The sequence below is a fragment of the Nothobranchius furzeri genome, chromosome 12 (genome assembly GCF_043380555.1).
Source record: "Nothobranchius furzeri strain GRZ-AD chromosome 12, NfurGRZ-RIMD1, whole genome shotgun sequence".
Classification (NCBI taxonomy): domain Eukaryota; kingdom Metazoa; phylum Chordata; class Actinopteri; order Cyprinodontiformes; family Nothobranchiidae; genus Nothobranchius; species Nothobranchius furzeri.
The window spans coordinates 43,835,616-43,859,768 of record NC_091752.1 but is presented as its reverse complement, the minus strand read 5'-3'; the positions used below and the strand labels follow the sequence as shown (position 1 = coordinate 43,859,768).

The following is a 24,153-nucleotide window of genomic DNA, read 5'->3' as shown; positions in this document are numbered from 1 at the left end:
CCAAGTCCTCCAAACACACCCACATCACCCCGCTTCTCCTCCAGCTTCACTGGCTGCCAGTCAAATTCAGGGTTCATTTCAAGATCCTGGTTCTGGTCTATAGGGCCTTACATGGACAAGCACCATCTTACATTGGTGATCTTCTTAGTCCCTACACCCCCAGCAGGTCCCTGGGGTCCAGTGATCAAAGCCTACTGGTTGTGCAGCACCAGGCTAAAGACCAAAGGTGACAGATCATTTGCTGCTGTGGCCCCCAGACTCTGGAACTCTCTCCCCCCGAGCCTGAGATCAGTGGTCTCCTTCAAAAAGCAGCTAAAGACTCACTTGTTCAAGCTGGCTTTTGTATGACCTTCTTCACCACTCTCTCTTTATTCTGCTCTCCCCACCTATTCCACCTTCCTCAGGATCCACTGATTTCCCTCTTTCCTATTCACTCTCTCTCTTTCTTAACATTTTTTCTTTTAAATCCCAATTGCATATTTTTGCTCATTTAAAATATATTTTTAAACATTTTCTAAATGCTTTTTTTATATGTTTCCTTTTTTTTTGTGTGATGCGCCTCGTGATTTTTATCTTGAGAGGCGCTATAGAAATGATATTTTCTTCTTCTTCTTCTTCTTCAACAGGCAGGATGAACTCCTGACAGAAACTCCCTGGAACCTTCTGTGTTGATCTGCACTGGGTCAAGATTAGAGCAGCTAAACACCAAGCCGGAGTTCTGATTCTTCTGCTCCTTGGTTAAAATGGGCCTTTACTAACAGGTAGGAGGCAGAAACTCACCGCAGCCACCTGGTTGAAGGAGCGCTTGATGCTGTTGGCCATGGCCACTCTGGCAGGACTCACATCTTTGTAAGCCTGGATAAAATCGTCAATAGACCTAGAAAAATACAATAATAAATTATACAACACAAGTAAACATTTCTATTAAGATATTTTAATGAATATTTACTGCTGTTTTATATCATCACCTCTGCTTTTGCATTAGATGTGGGACGTTCTGCTGGCAGGATGGACGTTCCTCTTCAGACAAACTATCCATTGGGTAGGCTTTAGGAGGCCGTTCGTGTCGGTAAGTTATTAACGGGTCCGGAGGCCATTGCATCGAAGATAGAGGCGTGCTGGCTGGGGCCAGATTCGGGAGATTCTGCAAGTGTTTCATCATGTAGGACCTGGATCTGGTGTCCACAACCCCCTGGCCAGAGCCTCTCCTCTCCCCAGTGGCCCAAGACACCTTTGGCTGTGGGAGGAAGTGATTTTGAGGCTGGGAAGGGGAGGTCAGCGGCTGGAAGAGGCTGGTGATGTTACTGAAGCTCTGCTGCATGTTCAGGTTGCTGATGTTGCCCACAGAGCCGGCCTGAGCCACCTTCAGGGGCTCGAGTTCTGGAATGATGGGAGTCAGCTGGAAGTCCTCGCCATCCATGGGGATGTAAGGAGCCAAAGTCTCCAGGTCCAAGTCGCTCAAGTCCGCCTGGAGGAGAGGAACCAGGACAGATCGGTGGTGAATATTGTTCTCATTTTTACATGAAATGTGTTTGACATCTGTGTCAGTGAGCAACGACAGCATTATGTTAAACTATAAATGATAAAATGAGCCAGTCCAGTCAGCACACATAGGAAGACCACAAATGGAGTATATATGTGAAAACCTGACTAGTCTGCAAATATAAAACTAAACGTACTGTACATCCATTTATTATTACTGAATTAATTTGGGACAGTATGATAGAGCAGAGACTAGCTGAGAGCTCCTGGTAGGAGCACTACAAGCACAGAAATTAAATATTCAGTAAACGTTAACAAGCTGTACTGATTTTGATTCTGAAGACAAACAGAATCCTCTCCGGTGTCCAAATCGGGTCGCATGTCTTCTGAGTCAAACTGTCTCAAACATGTCAGCTCCTCCAGCCATCCAGCTAGCGGTGTCAGAGTTCGGTAGATCTTCTACAGTAACCAGATATCTGTTCTCGTCGCTGTATCCCAGAGAAAAAAACAAATCTGACCGTCTAGCAGAGGCTTCAGAAGCTACATCTGACCGATGACACATCGAGCTACAAGGCTAAAGCAGAAACATCAGAGTCGGGGGTTGTTTACACTCGCTATTTGAGCAAAACTCCTTGTGAGACATCACCAGCTGCCCAGGGCTTAGACCGGAAACCATTTTTTGTTTTTGATGCTGTAACGTAGATTAGGTTGTCACGGTAACTGGTGTAGCGGTAAACCCCGGTAAAAAAGTTGACAATAATAACCGTCTTGTTTTTTAAAAACTATATTATCTCGGTGGGTTACCGTGGCTGCTGTGTAGGCGCGGTGACCCTTACCAGCCACCGTATCATCTGCTGAAGTTGCCGGCGGCACACGCGCACTTTGTTGTTTACAACCAAAACTTTCTTGAAGCTAAAGCTGAAATAATGGCCAAAGGAGGAGACGGCAGCGCTCAGGAGGACATTTTTATCCCTCAAAGAAGACAAAGTGGGAAGTACGGGCATCTTTTAGATATTTGAAGAATGCCGAGGGACAGTTGATAGAAGACGGCCATCCTGTTTGCAGCACGTGCAGAAAAAGTGTCTGTGAAAGGCAGCAACGCTTCAAATCTCATGACACATCTGCGTGACCATCACCCACAACTCTACAGTCAACGCAAGGCAAGCTAACGTTAGCGTTTTAGCTGAAATGCGTGATCCGAGGATTTGGGTTGAGGGAGAATGCAACGAGTCGCTATATAAAGCAGCCGCAGCACCGCTACCTGCATATAAACCGTGCCGCGGACACCCCCATGTTGAAATGACGCTATGCATTACGGGGCTCCCAGGGGCAGATAAGAGTTGGTCTCTCTCCGAGAATAATTATGAATTTAACAATGATTACTGCCTGATGACATTTTCCCACATCTGCAAAGCTCACTGGAAGGACAGGGTTAGGGTTAGGTAGCTGCAACCTTTAACATTCCAGAAGTCAACTCCTCCTGGCAGCAAGCCGACTAGACTTCCTAGCCAGCTGGACCTACCAAGAACTTTCATCACAAGGGTAATCGTAGTCTCTCACCTGGCATCAGGATGGTTTTATTACTAATTTGATAACTTGTTAAACCTCATTAAACATTCAGCCAGACTCATTTTACAACTCACACATCACAATTTTCTAACATAACACAACAAGAATTAAATCATCTTATAATTCTCTGGTAGATTAAAGGAACATGGTCTGCATACATGTGAAGGTGTGAGTAAGTACTGTGTCCCACCTCAGTGCTTGCTGAGTTGTTCCCCTCTGTGTCCAGAGCAAAGAGCTTCTCAGTGAGCTCTATCCTCAGATCGCTCTCCACTGGGCCGTAGTAATCACCTGGGCTGCTGGGCTGCAAGACAACATCGGAGACAAAAGGTCTAAATGTGAGAGGAAAGACAGAACGACACAAAGACACCATTCAGAGCTAACGGCCTGCTCCATCCAATCCTCCACCCCCGATATTCTCACACACTCTGCCCACTTTCGCTGACCTCGCTGAACACAGAGAGAGCAAACACAATCGACCAGAAGCTGACTAATTAATGGTGAGACATCCTCACCGTGGAGCAACTGCTAAGGCTTGGAGTGGCGCTGCCCGGAGGACGGTTCTGCTGCATGGTGAAAGGACCGGCCTTGTTAGCCACATCTCCTGACGGAGTTTGGGCTCGAGCAGGTTTGTGGCTCTCGCTCGGCCAGGATGACGGTCCCGGAGGAGGCATGGATGAAGACGAAACCGGGGTGTACGCAGCTGGCTGTTGGGACTCCTCAAACTGAGGGCGACCTGAGAGAAATAAGTGAAAATATTTTTAATTCAATCTTTAACGCACATTTGTAAACACGAAATTCCGTTAAACAGGCAGAGAAGAAGTCAGAGGTCAAACTGACCGAAGTCCAGGGAGATGATAGTGTCTCCAGGTGTTGGAGCCAGCTGAGCCAGGTCCTCGGGCTCCTCTTTCATTGAGGTGAAGAGGGAATCTCCTGGCTCTCCATTCATGCCCACTCCCTCTGGAGTGAAGAAGCTGCTCATGTGTTGAGGCTTGAACAGTGCCTCCATCTGCTCCAAGGAGAAAATCACAGACTTCTCCTCCACGTCACTAAGGGACGGTGGAAACATGACAAGGTGGATGAAACATAGGGAAAACGTTTGTCTTTTGATCTTGGCTGAGCAGCACTCACCTGAGGACATAGTTGATGCACATGACACACTGCGGCTGAGAGTTTCGGCTGTTGTAAATGACGGTTCCCTGAGTCTCCACCCAGACATAACCCCCGCTCTTTGCCAGCATGCGATACTGCCCGCTCACCACCTGACCTTTGGTGCATACTGCAGACAGACACGAAAAAGCCCAGGAGGAGATGTTAACACACACATGTCAGATTCAGACGTAGAACCAGCTGTTTATGTCAAACTTGAAAAGCTTCAACCCAAAACTCGTCAGAGACACGACGTTCTGAGCTGGAATCAGATGGAGTCTGGGTGACAAATTACAAAAGTGCTCGGGTCACATGGGACATACGTTTTTGACACGAATGTCTTCATTTCTTAGCGATTAGCATTTTAGCCACAGCGTGGTCTTCAAACCCTTCCAAAGTCTCGCTTTTCTACACAGAATGTCTAATGTCTCTGGGTCTACCCAGAAACATCTCAGTTGACTTATTTTGATGAAGAGGAGCAGTGGCTCGACTTTGAGCTCTCTCCTTGACTTCATCTCCACAACTGAGGTCAGACAACATTGGAAAATCATCTCAGCATCTGGTTCCTTCATTCTCCATCTAAATCTCACCTACTGTTCTGTGAGGGCTGGAGTGTAGACCGAGTATCTAATCAAGAGAAGATGTTTCTGTTCAGCTCCTCCACCAAACCTCTCATTAACACAGACACGGTTCTGATCCATTGGTCCATCTATCCTTTATGCTACCGTACATGGGTGGGGCAGGGGGGTGGCAGTGGGCCCCTGGGGCAGGCTAGGGAGGGACCCGGCCCTGCAGCAAGGCGAATGAGAGGGAACAACGCCTCTGACACAAACCAAGTATACTGGAAAAGTGAGCGCTTCCATAACTTGTGTTCAGAGGAGAATGATTTCCATTCTTAATAGTTCCTCTCACACATTATTATCATTATTGGGGCATGGGGCATTGGGGCAGCAGTAGCTCAGGTGGTAGAGCAGGTTGCTTCATGATCGGAGGGTCATGGGTTCGATTCCAGCTCCCGCCAGGGGTATCCTGCTGTTGTGTCCTTGGGCAAGACACTTCACCCAACTTGCCTGTGTTAGTGGTGGTCAGAGGGGCCGACGGCGCCAAATGGCAGCCTCGCCTCTGTCAGACCTCCCCAGAGCGGCTGTGGCTACAAGTAGCTTACCATCACTAGCAGTGTGTGAATGTGAGTGTGTGTGAAAGCGTCTTTGGGTGTCTAGAAAAGCGCTATACAAGTTCAATGCATTATTATTATTATTATTATTATTTAGGGTTTGTGTAGGCTGCCCCGGTCAGGACTCAGTCATGGTAGCTAAAAACTCTACAAGACCAACTGACTTCCACGATGCAGTAGGTGTCAAATATAGAATAAAACGTTGAGCTGCATGACTGGCTTTATTTTTACAGTCACGTTTAGCTTCATGACCTGCTCGTTTACACCTGCAAATACGGGCTTTTTCAGAGAAGCTGATCGTCATTACGAGAGTCGCCCAACCCCGTCACTCGTTTGTCTCAGCCAGAGGCGACTCAGCCTCGACCTCCACGGCATAGAAAAGACTTACTGATGGAACTAAAACACAGAGACAGTTTCATGACAGTGTTATCTAAGTCTTCCTGCAGAGAGGAGGATGGATTTCATCTATAAGTAATCAGCAACTTTGGTGAGAGTTATTCATTTTATTTACACATAAAACCAAATGAATAAATAATTATTTCATGTGGCCGGAGGTGCAGTTGCAGCTGTAATGTAGAGGGCTGAAATACGGGGTTTGTTTTTGTCACAATGGTATTCCCTCTCAAAACACAAAATGCCCTTCTTAATATTTATTATGAACTAGATTGAACAAACATTCATGAATAATCTCTACATTACACAACGTCCTGTCACTCTCTCTCACCCCTCCTCTCTCTGTGTGCTCCATAAATAATCAGCTGCTGCATGATGACTAATGTTCGTTAAAAATCTTAATGAAACCTCCAGAAGAAAGTATTTATGCAGCCTTCTCTCTTTTATTAGTATAAAACATGATTATTGAGTCTACATGCTGACAGAATTATCCTCTCTTCTGTTGGGATGCTTGTGACCGTAAAGTATTTATTTTCAACATGCCCACTTTTAAATGAAGCACACTCCTCTTGTTTTGACAAAGTCTTTCATGTGCTCACTACACTGCCATCTAAGCAGCTCCATGTGGATCTTTAACCACTGGTTGGTCAGATGCTGCTTCTGTCAATCAATGTGGGAATGAGCACGGTGTCGGATAATTCATCTCTTTTCCTCTCCTCCGTGGACTGTGGGAGTGATGCACCTTGTACACAAACCACACACACACACACACACACACACACACACACACACACACACACACACACACACACACACACACACACACACACACACACCTGTATCCTTGTGTGGACCTCCATTGACTTCCATTCATTTTAGTGACTCCACTATGCCTAACCCATACCCTGACTTAAACTAAAAGGTAATTCACACCATACCTCCACGTTTTAGGGTGCTTAGCATTGTGTGGACCAGCAAAATGTCCCCACAATGTGGAAATGTCCACACACTACTGGTTAAAGTTAAAAATTGCCCACTTAACCATATAAAGACAAGCACACACACACACACACACCTCTGGTAAAGGCTCAGGTTACTTCTTGTTTATTCCAGTGCAGTAACAATATTTCTGATCAAAGGTCAGATTAGTTAGATTTTTGGGCCTTTTTTCTTTAACAAATAACATTCTTTTATGCAAATGTTTGTCAGCATAACAGAGCTGAGTGTTTGACTTTGAGAAGAGGAGGAGATGTGCTGGCTGCAGTCCAGAGTTCAACTCAGTCGTGGGAAAGGAGCATGACTAGTCAGAAATCGCACATTGGGCCACTGACTCTCTCTGTGTGTGTGTGTGTGTGTGTTTCAGAGGAAGTTCAGGGCAGCATTATATGTAGCAGAGGACACTGTTAGCGTGCGCTAATCGACAGGCTGGTCACGTTGGCCGTGAGAGCGGATCGTCTGTGAGACTTTCAGATAGAAAGCCTTTTATCTCTGCAAATTTCAGCCAGCTCAACTCGCCAGAGAGAAAAAAAAGGAGCACACTCTTTTATCTTGTGTTTCAAACAAATCAAATAGAACAAATCTACTAAATATGGGTGACTTGGGCCCAGAGTGGTTTTTACTCAATCACGCACACACAGATCATGTTGCAGAGATCCACGGCCTCTAACGATGCTGTCAGCGGAGAGATTAGCCATGACACTTCAGAGCCTCGTCTGCACACAAACAGCGTCATTAGATTGTAGCCGAGGCCAGCTGGTCTCCTGTCAGCTGTGTTTGTGGCACCAGATGTGTCCAAACCTCATCAGGCCATCAGTAGCTTCACTTAGACTGATCAAACACATCTTAATGCCCCTTAATGCTCCTGCTCTGCTCATACAAAGAAAAACACACTTGCATATGAAGAGAGAGGGCTGTGGAACCACAGAAACCTGTAGATAATACTAATCATTGACCATAAAACACCTGATGTCCACTCCAAATGAGTTAAGCTGGTTTCAAATGTCCAAATATTGTTTCAAAAGAGACTATTTTCTTTAGGGAAATGTATATTTTTAATGAGGATGAGTGATAAACTGATCCCCCCTTGATCACACCCCTCCAGGTCACATGGTCCTATCCTACACAGGGGGTTGAAGCCCCCCGATAAATCCCCAGATTGAGAGTGTTCCAGCACTTCGCCCACTGCCAACTAGGAGCATATGTAATCTGAACTATGATTGGGTGGACTGAGTCAGGACCCATTGTCCCACATGGAGGGGCACCCTCCTACCCACCAGAGAGAAGTCCCAACACTTGTAGCAACAGGCTGATCCACCCCCTCTCACCCAGAGGGACTCCAGACCAGCACAGAGCCCAGCTCCTCTACAGCTGACTGGTTCCAGAGTCCAAGCTGTGGGTGGAAGTGTGCTTGGTTCTTTCCCCACCAGTAAAACCCTCAAATCTGGTTTCAGGGACTGAAGATCAGACTGGGTCCTCCAACTGTTGTCCAACCACTAAACACCAGGGGTCTCATTTGTAAAACATTGCTTAGAATCCTTACTAAACCCGTACTTAAGCTCAGCAAAAAAAAAGTACTTACGCCAAGTAGGTTTGTGACCTATAAAACACGGAGAACGCACAGCTTCAAGCAATCCCCGCTTTATAAATCACAAACTACCTAGAAAGGTTCTCAGGTGTTTCTGGATCACATCCCGCCTTCAACACGCCCACTTTCTGCCATAAATGGTCAATGCAAAGTGCCTTATACATAAGCCGGCTCGTTGCAGCGCTCCACCACTAACGATGGCGACCCCGGATCAAGGAAGCGCAAATTTACCAAAGCAGAAATTGAGGTACTTGTGTTCTGTGTGGCACGAATCGGTACAGGTGATAATGCTGCTGGAATTCATAATTTTATCCTTCTCAGCAGCAGAACTGCAGGTGCTCTCCATGTCCAAAATGTGTGTAAGCCAGTAGAGCCCTGCACGGGCCTAAAATCTGAGCCCGTGTCCGGCCCGGCCCGAGGGGGTGGAGCCCCAGCCCGACCCGGCCCGAAAAGGTTTTCAGGATTCTTTGGCCCGGCCCGAGCCCAAGCCCGACTTTTTTTAACCAACTAAATGAAAACAAAGTGCGTCAATCCTGACCAATGTGTTAAAAGATGTGCAGGATCCGAGCGTCGCAGAAGCGCATGCGGGAAGCTTCCCACTGAAGCGAGTGTTTTCCAAACCCTGTCTCTCAGAGAGACTTGTCACTTAGAAAATGTTCCCTGATTATGAAACTTTGGCTGAATAGCGCTTGTTCCTGTCTCCAATGTGCGACACATCCAGGAGCCGTCTGAGGAGAAGCCCAGAATCTCACATCCTCTTCAGCTCATGAGCGCATATGATTACGCACAAGCGTGACCCAACACGGTCTCACAGTAAGACTGGGTTGGAAACTGTTCAGGTTTACGCAGACAATCTTCACATAGAATTGACTTACAGATATAAAATTAATTCAGTAAAATATAAAGCATTTTATTTAAATATCCATTCATTATTTTACAAGCACATCGGCAGATGGATGGAAGAGCCGCGGGTTGCCGATCCCTGCTCTAGTTCAAGATATCATTAAAATTCCAAAAGTGCTGAAAAGATAAAAAATGGGGCTTTCCGTGCCTATACAATACATTATGGTAGCCACCGGGATTCCCTGTCTTGAGCGCAACGAATCACAACACAGATTCAGAGACGTGCGAGTTTGTCATCCAAAATGCTCCGTTTTATAACTTTTGAATGGTTGATCAGATTCAAATAATTCCAACGGTTCCTAAAAGTACATAAAAGCAGCTTTCCAACGATCTATAGCATGAAGCAATCAGAGTTAGAGAAAATATCGCTACGAGGGGAAATCCTGCTGTACAGCCTGATTGAAACGGAGCGCAGCGCTGCTGTGAAAGCGGATAACCTATAAAATGACATGTTGAGGACGCAAACTCAATACATCTCTTTTATTGTGAGGTAATAATTTCTCCGAGTTTTGCGGTTGCGGGCGGGAGTAGACATGCACGCTGCAGGTGCGGGCGGGAGTAGACATGCACGCTGCAGGTGCGGGCGGGAGTGTAACACACACGTTGCGGTTGCAGGCTGTAATGGTCAGAAATTCAGCGGGAGCGGAGCGGGATGAAGAAAACAGTCCCGCACAGGGCTCTACTGCTGCGTTTAAGTGTTTTAATTTTTTTAATGATTTTGAATAAAAATAAAGGCGCCCGGCCCGGCCCGTGTCCGAGGTAATTACACAGTCGTTGGCCCGAAGCCCGGCCCGAGGGCCGTCGGGCCGGGCCGACCCGAGGGCCTAGGGCTTCAGTGCAGGGCTCTATAAGCCAGGTCCTTAGTCAACTTAAAGTTGCGCACATTTTCACGCTATGTTTTCTTTTATAAATCCCAAAGTTTGCGTGGAAAGTTTTTTACGCAGTTTTCAGACCCCGTTTTGTGAGTAAGTATGCTTTATAAATGAGACCCCAGTCCCTTACAGCGTCTTCTTCAGATAGTGGGTCTGCAGGAGTTTGGTCCTTGTAGATTTGTGAGCTGTGCCCACTGAGCCCCCTCGGGTAAAGGCCTGGCTCTCCGACAAGCCTCCCCAGAAAGTCCAGGTGATGCATCTTATTTATTTTATTTATGCACTTATATTTTAGGAGAATAATGTCATGACTCCCATCCTTTTCCCTCATCTGCCTTATCATTTCCTCCTCATTCAGCTCACCTTGTCCTCTCACCAAGCTCCAGCCAAGCCCTGTTTTCCCCAGCAACCTCTGTCGGCTTCAATCAGCTCCATTCATTCCACCTGTTCCTGTAATCAGCCTCATCCCATACACCTGCTTCCCCTGCTATAAAAGAACCAGCCATCCAGTCAACAGATGCCAGATTATTACAGCCCTGCCAGTGAAGTATTCTCCAGCAATTCACCCTGCCTGATCTCTGCCTCCGGACCTCGTTCTGTGCCTGACCCCTGCCTTGTATTCCACCTGCATTGTGGACCTTAGCCTGCCTACCGACTCTGTCTCCAGCCTCACCCTCCTGGTAACTCTTCCTAAAATAAAAGAATTTTTTATATATTTTTACTGTGTTGGCGTCTTCACGGGTCTTCTGAGTTCTGTTCTTGACAGATAAAGCCACTTTAGGTGAGCCATCTCCTTTTCAGGGTCCTCCATAAAAATTGTACAATGAGAATAAAAGACCAAGATCAGATAAGTAACATTTTCCATGTGAATCAATATCAAAGGGTCAAAAGAAAAACACGAAAACAGAAAATATCCAATGAAAAATGTTGGTGCCCTTCGGTCAATGAAAGAAAACCCCATAATGGCTCCACAAATAACTTGAATCTGACAAAAGTAATAATAAACTAAAATTCTATGAAATTTAACCAATGAAAGTCAGACATTGCTCTCGACCACACTTCAGCGGAATCCTAACTTACCGTGTCGCACAACCTTTTGGCCAATCAAAAAATTCCTGTAACGGAAGGTCACGTGACCCGGACCAAGATGGACGCTTAGTGTTTAGCTCCACTCCAGACCACTACTTTTTTTACCGACCCGCTGCATTTATTGTTCGAAATTTTCCTCAAACTCGCTCGCCAGAGATGCCGAGAACACAGCGTGACAAGGAATTCCCTATTTTTTCACCTGCAACCAAGAAGAAACCTGCTCAACAAGCCGCCAGTGCGTCTGCTGAAACCGAGCCCGCTGGCTCGCCGGAGCTAACGCATGCTAGCCAGGACACCATGGACCAGATCCTCGCTGAACTAAGGTCTGTGGCCTCCAAAGTGAACGGCATGGACGAATCTATCGGCACTCGCTTAACAGTTATGGATGGCACCTTAACTGAGATAAGGGCTTCCATTACCTCGGTGGAGGAGTCTGTGTCGTCTTTGTCCAGCCGGGTGTCCCTCACGGAGACTCGCCTGGGGGAGGCGGAGGGGAGGATCTCCACCGCCGAAGATGACCTGGAGTCCCACAGGCCTCGCCTGCTTGCACTGGAAAAATGTGTTGACCGCCTTCAGCTTAAACTGGATGACCTGGAGAATCGCAGCCGCCGCAACAACCTGAAGATCGTGGGGCTGCCCGAGGGAGTGGAGGGCGACACCTCGTTGGCGAGCTTTCTCCGCTCCGCCTTGCCGGCCCTGGTGGGTCTTCCTCCCGACTTCCCTGCGCTGGAGATCGAGCGCGCTCACCGAGCCCCGGCTCCCATACCGGAGAGGGGCAAACCACCAAGGAGCGTCCTGGTGCGCTTCCTGAGATTCCCTCAGAGGGAGGCTGTTCTCAGGGCTGCTTTGAGGAAGCGCGACCTCCGGCAGGGCGATTCAACGCTGCGCATCTACCCGGATCTGTCTGCAGAAACTCTTCGCAGGCGGCGAGAGTTTGATGCTGTGGGGAAGGCATTGGCTCGACTTGGAAAATACCGTGGTTTTGCCCATCCGGCTCGGCTCCGGTGTCTTCACGAGGGCCGGATCATTTTCTTTGACTCTCCCGGGTCGGCTGCTGCCTTCTTGGACTCGCTTAAATGAGGTAACGAGGAATTAGACATAGATTATGAGTATTGACTTTTATTGGGTCGGTTCTGTTACTCCCCAGACCCCCCGTTGCTAAGTGCTTATATTATGCTTGTTTTGCGGGAGGGGGTGGGGGGGTGCTCTACAATCCCTGCTTTGGTCTGCAGTTGAGACGCCGGGTGTTCCTCTCGTCGCTAAGATCACATGTTTAGATATAGTTCGGAAATGCTACTCACCACGCTCGGTGACTGTTTGGAAAAGTGTGTTATCCTGCTGTTTGGGAGCAGGGTGGGGTGGGGTGGGGTGGGGGGGGGTGGGGGGGGGCTTTTTTTTTTTTTTTTTTGTCGTGGTTTATTGTTTCTCTTTGCATTCACGACTTTATTGGCCCTTTCCTGTTTCATAGTGGTGTTTACTCTGTCTCCTTATGACCCACCTACTTAATTTTGTTACCTGGAATGTCCAGGGTTTAGGTCATGTGATTAAAAGAAAAAAAGTTTTAACTTTTCTGAAGAGACAAAAGATTGACATAGCGCTTCTCCAGGAAACCAGGTTATCTGACTTGGAGCATTCAAAGCTCAAACGAGACTGGGTAGGTCAAGTTTATTTTTCATCCCATTCGCAGAATAAAAGGGGCACGGCTATTCTTATAAAGAGGAATATTCCCTTCACCCTCCTGCATGATGTAAGGGACCCTGAGGGGAGATTTATTTTGATTAAGGGTCTGATTTTTGGACGCCCCTTTACCATACTCAATGTTTATGCCCCCAACACAGACTCACCGAACTTTATATCTCAAATAGTGCTACTTTTTAATCAACACTGTGATGGCTTTGGCTTTATGGGTGGTGATTTCAACTGCATACATAATGCTAGGTTGGATAAATCCTCATCGGCGCCAGTATCCAACCCAAGGGCTTCGTCAACTCTCAAAGGTTTATGTATGGATTCTGGGCTAATCGATGTCTGGCGCACACTAAACCCTAATACGAAGGATTACTCTTTCTTTTCACATCCTCATAATTCATACTCTAGGCTCGATTATTTTTTTACCCCTAAACACTTCCTCTATTCTGTTCAATCTTGCTTAATCGGCCCGATCACCATCTCAGATCATGCCCCTGTTTATCTACAGTGCGATTTAATTTCTGACATCCCTAGGACACCCAGCTGGAAATATAATACATCACTACTGAACGACGACTCCTCTTGCGCCTTTGTAAGAAAAAGTCTTTCTCAATATTGGGCTGACAATAGCCTTTCACCAGTTTCGCCCGCTATAATATGGGATGCAGCGAAGGCTACCATGCGCGGTCAGCTCATCTCCTATTGCTCTTTCAGAAAGAAGACACTGGAGAAAAACAGAAGGTTTCTTGAATCAGAAGTGGTTAGGCTGGAACAGACCCACAAGCAATCTTCCACCCCTGAAAATTTCAAGGCATTAATTGCCGCCAGAACAAAGCTTAATATAGAATACACTAATCACGCTCAAAAACTGCTTCTCTATACTAAGCAGAACTATTATGAATTTGGCAACAGATCGAGCCGCCTCCTCGCACACCAATTAAAAAAACAGATTAGTGAGCGTTCTATTACTGCAATAAAAATGGACAAAGGGAAAGTCACTTATGATCCGTCAACTATCAATAAGACTTTTAGAGATTTCTATAAATCCCTTTATTCGGCAGGACAATGTGATCCAGATGGAGCTGCTTATTTAAATAATATCTCTTTGCCCTCTATTACGGAAGAGGACCTATCCTCTCTTGATGCAGCCTTCAGCCCGAATGAGGTATGGGCAGCAATCCAGTCAATGCCAAACGGAAAATCCCCTGGCCCAGATGGGTTTCCGGTGGAATTTTTTAAAAAGTTCTGGCCGGAGATTCAACCTATTTTCCTGCCGGCTCTAAATCATATCAAATGTGATGGGATCCCCCCATCATGGAGATCCGCTTCTATTAGTCTGCTGCTAAAAAAGGACAAAAATCCCCTCAACTGTACATCTTATAGACCCATTAGCCTTCTTAATGTGGACTATAAAATTGCGGCGAAGGTTCTAGCACGTAGATTGGAAAAGATTCTTCCAAAATTAATTCACCCGGACCAAGCAGGCTTCGTCAAATCAAGGTATGGGACCGACAACGTACGCCGAGCCCTTAACATTGTTCAGTATCTCAACCAACATAAAGACCCTGCCGTGATTATCTCCCTTGATGCCGAAAAAGCTTTCGACCGGGTAGAATGGCCATTTCTATTCTCGGTGTTAGAAAGAGTCGGCCTGGGGCCTAACTTTATCAATTTAATTAAATCTTTTTATTCTAATCCCACAGCTACTGTTAACACAAACGGATTATTGTCAGAAAGTTTTCCTATAAGAAGGGGCTGCAGACAGGGTTGCCCACTGTCCCCTCTATTGTTTACTCTCTTTATCGAACCTCTTGCTGTCACAATCAGAACCAACCCAGATATACTAGGCGTTAGGGTATCTGACACCAACCACGTGATTTCATTGTTTGCAGATGATGTCCTCCTATATTTGACTAATCCATCTATCTCGATTCCGGCGGTCTGTAGGTCCATTGCTAAATTTGGCACCCTCTCTGGCTACAAAATCAATATGGATAAATCGATTGCTTGCCCTTTCAATATTCCTCAGGCCGAGGTCCCCCATTCCACTTTCCAAATCTCTAAGAAAGGATTCAGGTATTTAGGAATCTTTATTACACCCGTCCTGGACGATCTTTTCTCAACCAATTACGCTCCTCTCATCCAGAGAATTAAATCTGACTTAACCAGATGGTCCACTCTTCCCACATCATTGTTGGGTAGGGTCAACACAATAAAAATGAACGTCCTCCCACGTCTTAATTATTTATTTCAGAACCTCCCCTGTTATTTACCCCCCTCGTTCTTTAAATCCCTCAACTCAGAGATTTCACGCTTTATTTGGAACAATAAACATCAACGAATAAAATTTTCTACGCTTACTAAATCGAAGCAACTAGGAGGCCTCTCCCTACCTAATATACAATTTTATTATTGGTGCTCGCAACTCAAAATTATATCGGACTGGTTCTCGAACAGAGAGTCATCCCTGTGGGTTGAGTTGGAAACTCTGGCCTGTCTCCCTAGAAGACTAACCTCCCTTCCTTACATTGCTAAGTTCGACCAGATAGGCTCTCTCAGAGATAACACACTGGTTTATAATACATTATTGGCCTGGAGGGATGTGAAGAAGTATTTGAGAATTCCACCTTTTATTTCAATCCGGTCCCCTCTGGCCTTAAATCCAGATTTACCGCCACTCATTCGGAGTATAGGCCTTTTGAGCTGGTCCTCCTCGGGGCTGAGGGATTTCTCAGATCTGTTGTCCTCTAGTTCTGTTAAACCTTTTGATCAGATTAGGGCTAACTGTAATGGTAATATTGGTCACACAGACTTCTACAAATACCTTCAAATCCGTCATTATATTGAATCCCTGTTACGGTCTGCCTCATTTCGTTTGCAACTAACTGAAATAGAAAATACTTTTACTCTTTCTAGATCCCCTAGGGGCCTCCTCTCTAAGTTTTACGCCTCTTTGCTTAGTTTGGAATCTTCGAGTTTCGATTCTGTAAAGCGGGTGTGGGAGCGTGATCTGGAGATGAAGATTAACCCTTTGGATTGGCACAAGGTCTGTATGGGAACTTTCCCTAAAACTACCTCCATTGCCATACAGGAACAAAATCTCCGATTTTTCTATAGAACCTATTACACACCAGTTCGCCTTCAGAGGATGTTCCCCACCCGCTCCAGCCTCTGTAGTAAATGTAAGTCTGCCAATGGAACATTCTTTCACCTTTTTTGGTCTTGTAATGTTATTCAGGCTTTCTGGAGGCAGGTCCACTCAGCAATTCAGGACATTCTGGGAGTACGTTTTCCAATGTCACCCTTGTTCTACCTTCTTAATGTTGACCCCCAGTTACTAGCCGCACATAAAAAATCCTTATTAGTTATCCTTAGATTTCTAGCCAAGAAATGTATTCTTTTGCTCTGGTTATCATCCCAGCCCCCTACGCTTAGCCTGTGGGTTGCTCAAATATCTGCCATCCTTCCTCTCGAAAAGCTGACCCATGACTTACACCATAAATATGACCTATTTACGAAGATTTGGGGGCCTCTTCGCTCTTTTTTACTTAAACCATGACTGCTTTGTCTCCGTCTTTACTGTTCCTTTGCATGTACTGTATACTCTGTGCATATGCGTATATGTATACTGGCACCTATATGTAAGTGAATCTGTAGGTGAATCTGTAGGTGTGTATATGGACGTATGGGCATGTTTCCATGCATATATGAGTTTTATTTCTATTTACCTACCTATAGTTTCTCCGTCCTCGGTCTGTGAACAGTGGCACCAAGCTATCGAGACACACGCCCTGTACGTTCTGCGCCTTTATTGATATGTAGGCAGATGTGTATGTATGTGAGTATACGTATGTGTATGTATACGTACGGGTATGTGTATTTATATATTATTTATTTGTTTTTGTTATTATTATTATTATTATTTTTTTTTTACCTTATTATCTTTTGTTAGTTATTAGTTATCCTTTTTTATCTACTTCTTTTCCTTTTCCTTTACTTGTGTAAAACTTTAAAATTCAATAAAAAAAATGATAAAAAAAAAAAAATCCTGTAACTATCAATGAGACTTCTGAACCTCTCAGCAGGTATTTTGGCCCAGTCCCCATGACCAAACTGCTCCAGGTGTCTCAAGTTTGAAGGGTGCCTTTTGCAGACGACGTTTTTCAGCTCCTACCAAAGATGCTCAATAGGATTGAGGTCAGGACTAATAGAAAGGCCACTTTAGAATAGTCCACTGTTCTCCTCTTAGCCATTCTTGGGTGTTGTTAGCTGTGTTTTGGGTCATTGTCCTGTTGCAAGACCCATGACCTTTGACTGAGACCAAGCTTTCTGACACTGGTCAGCACATTTCTCTCTAGAATCCCTTCATAGTCTTGAGATTTCATTGTACCCTGCACAGATTCAAGACACCCTGAGCCAGATGCAGCAAAGCAGCCCAGAACATAACAGAGCCTCCTCCGTGTAGTTTGGCATATTCCAGTCTGGCTTTGTTATGATTTGTTTTGAGCAATGGTATCCTCCTTGGTCGTCTCCCATGTAGTCAACTTTGGCTCAAACAACGACAGATGGTGCGATCTAACATTGATGTTCCTTGAGCTTGAAGTTCTCCTTGGATCTCTTTAGAAGTTTTTCTGGGCTCTTTTTTTAGCCTGGCCTGCCAGACTCCTCCTCTGTTTAATTCTGCACAGAGAAAGGGTCTGGGAACTCTCCTATTCAAATAACCCCACCCCCTGAGAATTCTAACTGAGCCAATCAGCGCTGAGTAGCGTTTGTCACAGACCATAACACCGAGTTTGTCGAACATGGTGACTGAAGTGGAGTTTGCTGCGGCTCTAACCTCTGTTCTAAATGACTTGGACACGTCTTTAAAACAACAAGTAGAAGCGCTAAAAGCCTTTCTTCTAAAGAAAGTTGTTTGCGCTGTCGCCAGACACCATTTTTGACTACAGCTAAAAAACGACAGTGTAGCGTGGTACAGTCGACAATTCCATCTTTTTTCTGATTGGTTATGTTTGAGCTGCCTAGTCCCGCCCCTAAAGTGCCTCTCTGCCTGTGAGTTACCAGACTCTTTCTCTGTGCAGAATTAAACAGAGGACGAGTCTGGCAGGCCGGGCTACTTTTTTTTTACCATTCAGAATATTTTTATCTTGAGAGGCGCTATATAAAAGACACTTTTCTGTCTCTCATCACCATATAAAAGCACCTAATGCAAAGAACAACACAAAGGCAGCTCATTCATAAAAATTGAAAATAGGAGAGGCCCCAAAGAAGATCCTGGAGGAACGCCTCTTGCTTCCTGGTTCATCGTGAGAACTTCTGGATCACGCTTTGTTCAGTCACAATCAGTCTTGTCAGAACACACCAAAACCTAAACCGCCCCAGATAAAAAAGCTTCTGGGATCCCCGGGGCAGCCAAACCCAATGGATTTCACCACAGCAGCCCAACATCCACTGAGTAAGTCCAGCACATACTTCTGAATTCTTCTCTTGATCAACCAATTCACTGTGTGATTTTCCGTGTGTTGGACTTACAGTTGTTGTGGATCTTGGTGACACTGTCAGAGTCCATGGCGTGGTAGAACTCATAGACTGAGTGGCCCAGCAGGTCCTCCGGAGTATAGCCCGTCAGCTCCATCACCCTGAAACACACGTTAGATCAGATTATAAATCTCAGCTCTGAGTTCCCGCCTCACGTCAGAGACGATCCCTGATTCCTGCCTGAACTGAGCTAGATGCTCCTTTAAAAACCTTCTATCCGTATGGAGATCAGCTAATCCTTCTCATCACGAGGTCTTTAACAGATTCCTCTTTTTTATTCCCTCCAGCTCTCATTAAATATTCAAAGATTGGAGGTGAATCAGACGATTGCAGTAATGGGATTATGAAACGGAGGAATTCAGTTGAGGTGGGTCAGCAGAATGTTATCAGGGGTTAAACAAAACAAAAAAGATGCTTTTCCAGGGTTCGACGCTGCTAAATTAGAATTGAGCAGCAAAATAAACCATTAGGTCAAAGGTCACCAGAACAAGATTCTTCCCAAATAAGGACATGGCCTGAACAGGAAGTGACCCTCTGAGCAAACAGTTGCAGGAAACTCACACCACCAGCACCATGACAACCTGAAACCACCCCGAACTACAGCTACTCGCCACAAACAAGATGAAGATCAACTCCAAGTGACCCCAGACTGTGACAGTTCCACTTAACCCTGTTACCATGGTGATGTGGCTTCTAATGGGCTTGTTTAAGCACATAAAAAAATTCAACAGTTTTCACTGAAATAATTCAGAAATTCTTCTTGATTTCATAAAATAATTTTGGTTATTTTTCTCTTTTAACCCGAGACATTTTTAGATGACCGTCAATTCCTCTCTCCCAGTTCCCTTCATCATCCTGACTGAGCAATCCGAACATCCCAGGAATCACAAGGCAATGTGTGAAGATGGTAAATTGCCTCTATTTGTGTAGCGCCTTCTAAGGGTTCTACAACCCCCCAAGGTGCTTCACAACACAATCAGTCATTCACCCATTCACACACACACACACACACACACACACACACACACACACACACACACACACACACACACACACACACACACACACACACACACACACACACACACACACACACACACACACACACACACACACGGATGAGAGTTCTCTACGAGTCACTAAATTCACCCCGAACCCAAAGTGACCCAACAGAATTGAAGCCCAAACTCAATTCGAATGCAGAGCTCTCAGGCCTCACGCAAAAAGTGAGACACGCGCATCTACCTGAGAAAATACACAGTTAAAAGAGACACGGAGGAGTTAGCTTCTGTGCGCATCTACCTGAGAAAATACACAGTTAAAAGAGACACGGAGGAGTTAGCTTCTGTAAACACATTTACATTAGCTTCTGTAAGTTGTCAAAGTGGGGATTTTTGACTTGCTGCCACTTATTGAAAACCTGTTCTTCCATTTTGTCCACTACCTCCATTTGTCTGTTTTCTGTTCTGCAGCCACAACCAAGCTGAAAGAACTTCTAGTTCCTTCTCTAATGAGTCCAAGTCCCTGCAGGACCCACCTAATCAAACTCATTTACGTAATCGGAGAAAAGATTTGATGTTATTAAAGTGCTCAGTAGATGAAAAAGATGAAAGCCGGTCCTTGTTTACCCAAACCTTTGGCTCACACGAGCACCTTGAAAAGATTACATGTCTGCGTTTGTGCGACTGCATCTGGGGGTTTCTGTCCTCTCTTCACACCAGCCAGAAACAACTAGAAAACAAACAAAACCTGTTGTTGCACCTGAAAACCTCAACCTGCTCTGTTCTTCTTTGGTGACACAGAAAGAGTTGAATATCCTAAACCTTTCGTCACATGTACAGTTGCAGTATCCTTGACACATTTGTCACTGAGCAGCAACTTCTGGAATGATCCAGTGACAAACCAGCAACCTCTCAGAGGCTTCATGTGTTGTTTAGGAGCTAAGAGCAGCATCTGTGCCAAACCAGACGGATCCGTCAACACGCAGCAATCACTCCTAAAGTTGACTTTCTCCGTTTGAGTTCAGCTCTTTATGCTTGTGTTTGAAGAGGCATCAGTTCAGAACATGAAGCTGCAGCTCACCGAACTCCTCTGAACTCTGATCAGCTTCTGCTAGGAATCTAGTTCTTCCACAGCTGGTAGTTATGGAAACATTACGTGGACGACATTAGAATCATTCCACAGGGAAAAACAGAGACACTAACAGAACACCTGAACAATATCGACAACATCAATTTTACATATGAAGAAGAAACAGAAGGCAGCACAATGTTCATGGACATGAAAATAACCAGAGAGAGAGACGGGACCCTGAACATAAAACACATACAGGAAACCAACACACACTGACCAATATCTACTCTGGACATCAGAACATCCTACCATACAGAAAATGCCAGTAAACAGAACGTTATACCACCGAGCAAACATAATAACCAACATATATCAGAATGCTTCAAAGACCCGCGGGTACCCGACATGGGCAATAAACAAAAGAAAACAATAAACAACAACAGAAAGAAAAGAACAACCAAAACAAAGAACCAGCAATCCAGAAAGACAAGAACCAAAACCAGTGATAACTCTTCCTTACAACAAAGGCTTAGCAAAAACATAACTCCACAACATAAACACACCAACAAAACTGTACAGCTAGAAAAATATTAGAACACCCAAAGGACAAGATGCCAGCAGGACAAAAATGTGGAGTCATTTATGAAGTCCCTGCAAACTCTGCAATAAAATATGCAGGAAAACGCCAACTCAACACAACACACAAAACATCAGAACATAGAACAGAGTGTGAGAAAGAAAAAAATTAAAGACACACAAGAGCAGCGAAACAAGAAGCAGAAAGTACAATAAAGACATCAGCCGTAACAGACCTCTGCACAAGGAAAAACCGTATAATGGACTGGGACGGAACCAGGATCATAAACACAGAACAACAGAAATATAAAAGATGGATTAAGGAAGCCATGGCAATAAGGAGACGTGGGCACACAACCATGAACAGAGACGATGGGGTCTACACATTGGATCACGTATGAGACTGTGTCATCGTCAAGGGGAGCACGGGCAGCAGAGGACGCTGTCGCCCTCTCTGCTGGCTGCTGACAAATGCAGAAGGAAGTGACGCCGCCAACAGCAGCAAAGCCTCTCCGTCGGCTCCACGAGGGAGACACGCACACACGTTGACAGATGTTTGGCTCCAAGACTTCCCTGTCAGCTGGGGATTGTTGCAAAACAGTTCCCTGCCAGGACAACAGAGGGCGTAGCGCTATTCTGGGGTATCCTGCCACCATTACAGTCCTGTATCCGGTCCACAATAGCGTATTAACTATTGTGTTTACATAGTTTTAATGTATTTCAGAGACTTTTTGACACAGGCAAATTTGTCCCTCATTCCTCTCCATCTCTTCATGTGATAGGCACCTCTAAACCCACGTTTCTCACCTTTTCTATCCACAAATAAATCACTTGCTGCATATCTTTGTACTTCTTCAGTCACGGTGAATAAACGGTCATATTTTCAGACTTTCTGCAATGCGTTCTTCAATCTGTTCCGCATCTGCCACTAAATCTCTCTTTATTTTTGCTGATGAATTTACAGGAAGCAGCGGCCTGACCAGTCACAAGCCTGCTGTCTGTCACGATCTGCCCTGCCTTCCTGACTGTGTCTCTCTCCTGCCCTGATTAGCCCTTATTGTTCTCACCTGCCCCTCATTAACCTGCCCATGTGTTCCTGATTTCCCTGTGTATTTATACCTCCCTCCTTGTGCCAGTCTTTGAGATCATTGTTGTTTGTCGTGTTGTTCTCGTTGTTCCTGCCGTATCCTGTCATTAAACCCATTTTTACTTTATCCGTGCCTGCATTCCTGCCTCCTGGAACTCTCCACCACACATGGTCCACCAACTCCTACAGCGCAACATGACAGAATGATCTGACCAACCTGGACCTGTGGTGAGCTTAACGTCTGTTTCTGGAGGATTATTTTTTCTTTTTTTCCCGTTCAGCTGAGGGAGATTCTGACTCGAGGGGTTTTTCGGCGCATCCTACCCGTTTCTGGGGTGGTCTGATCCATTGAGGGGGTTTCGGCGCTTCCTGTTTGTTCCCGGGGTAGTCAAACCCATTCTCCTCTCCTGCTGTTCTGCCCCGTCCTGTTTTTCACGGAAGCTGCTTTTCCTGGAGTTTTTGATGGAGGTAAAACCCCCTACGCACGCCAACGTTCTCCAGGGTGGTAGGGCTGGTCTTCCTGCTCCGTGTCGGCTTCCCTTCACCCGAGCCTCCGCCTGTTGGATCCAGGCGAGTCATGGTGTGCACCTGCTCAGGACTATTGCCGAGTACCTGCTACCGCTCCTGGTTTCCTCGCGTCGCTCCTGCTGTTTGTCCCACTTCCTGGTCCACGCCTGCAGGGTCTATGCCTGCAGGTCCTTCATGCTGCAGTCTCTGTTGGGTCCCACGCCTGCTGCTGCAGTTCTCTGCTGGGTCCCACGCCTGCTGCTGCAGTTCTCTGCTGGGTCCCACGCCCGGCTGCTGCAGTTTAAGTGTTCCTGTCCAGTCAAGTCAAGTGCTCCTGTCCTGTCCAGTCAAGTGTTCCTGTCCAGTCAAGTGTTCCCAGTCTCCTGTGTTGTGTGGCCTTGTGGGCCTCTGGTATCCGCCCCTTGAGGGGGGGTACTGTCACGTTCTGCCCCTGCCTTCCTGACTGTGTCTCTCTCCTGCCCTGATTAGCCCTTATTGTTCTCACCTGCCCCTCGTTAACCTGCCCATGTGTTCCTGATTTCCCTGTGTATTTATACCTCCCTCCTTGTGCCAGTCTTTGAGATCATTGTTGTTTGTTGTGTTGTTCTCGTTCCTGCCGTATCCTGTCATTAAACCCATTTTTACTTTGTCCGTGCCTGCATTTCTGCCTCCTGGAACTCTCCACCACACATGGTCCACCAACTCCTACAGGTCAACATGACACTGCCTTCGTCTTTTTTTTTTCATGTCTCCGTCTTCTTCTGCAGGCCCGTCAGAGGGCTCTTGTGTTGACACATAACTGCGTTGATTGTGTCCGTCCGGACGCAGAGAGAGCGGTATAAATTAGGCTTTAGTCGAAACGTCAGCAAAAACATGGTCAAAACAACTCATTTGCCATGTTAAAACATTTTATTAATGCAGTTAGATGAAACAGAACAAACATACAAAAGACGCAGCTTCCTCTGTCGACTGGCACAGCTATCAGTCATTTTGCCAACTTTGGGGTTCTAGTTGTCAACGGTGGAGCATGGACTGGAATCGGATTTTTGCTGTTCGTGTGTCACTCCACAAAGGGTCCCAAATCACAGCATAGCTTCAGAAGAATCTCCTCCAGGAATCGGTCAGTGCACTCACGAAGGACGCATTCCCTCTAGAGTGCACGCTCTGCCAAATCCTCCAACAACACAAGATCAGCCATGCTACAATAGAGTCCCGTTGGTCTTAGGTGTCTTTGATTGGTTTTAACACCGGTTATGTGATAAAGCTGTTTCTCCGCCAACATGTTTACTTATTGGGTAAAAATAATTTGTGGATGAGGAAAACGAACTGATGTCTGAGGCTTTCAGTTTAGCGGTTCTCCCATGCTAACTCAATTCAATTCAATTCAAAAATACTTTATTAGAGTTTCAGTACACACAATTCCAAGATCAGACATGCAAACATAGACACATGACAAGAATTGGTGACTGGTCAT

The 24,153-nt window shown here is 45.7% G+C and overlaps 1 protein-coding gene across 1 annotated transcript in view; it reads right to left on the bottom strand.

Annotated features, from left to right (window-relative positions):
* The window catches only part of epas1b (endothelial PAS domain protein 1b), a 94,966-nt gene that overhangs the window by 10,676 nt on the left and 60,137 nt on the right, over window positions 1-24,153 (bottom strand). Inside the window, exons 7-13 of the mRNA XM_015945086.3 lie at window positions 18,431-18,537; window positions 4,180-4,327; window positions 3,889-4,097; window positions 3,564-3,784; window positions 3,242-3,352; window positions 969-1,468; window positions 781-877 (exon numbers count right to left, since the gene is read on the bottom strand). Of these exons, the coding sequence (XP_015800572.3) occupies window positions 781-877; window positions 969-1,468; window positions 3,242-3,352; window positions 3,564-3,784; window positions 3,889-4,097; window positions 4,180-4,327; window positions 18,431-18,537 (1,393 nt within the window). The remainder of the gene's footprint in view (window positions 1-780; window positions 878-968; window positions 1,469-3,241; window positions 3,353-3,563; window positions 3,785-3,888; window positions 4,098-4,179; window positions 4,328-18,430; window positions 18,538-24,153) is intronic.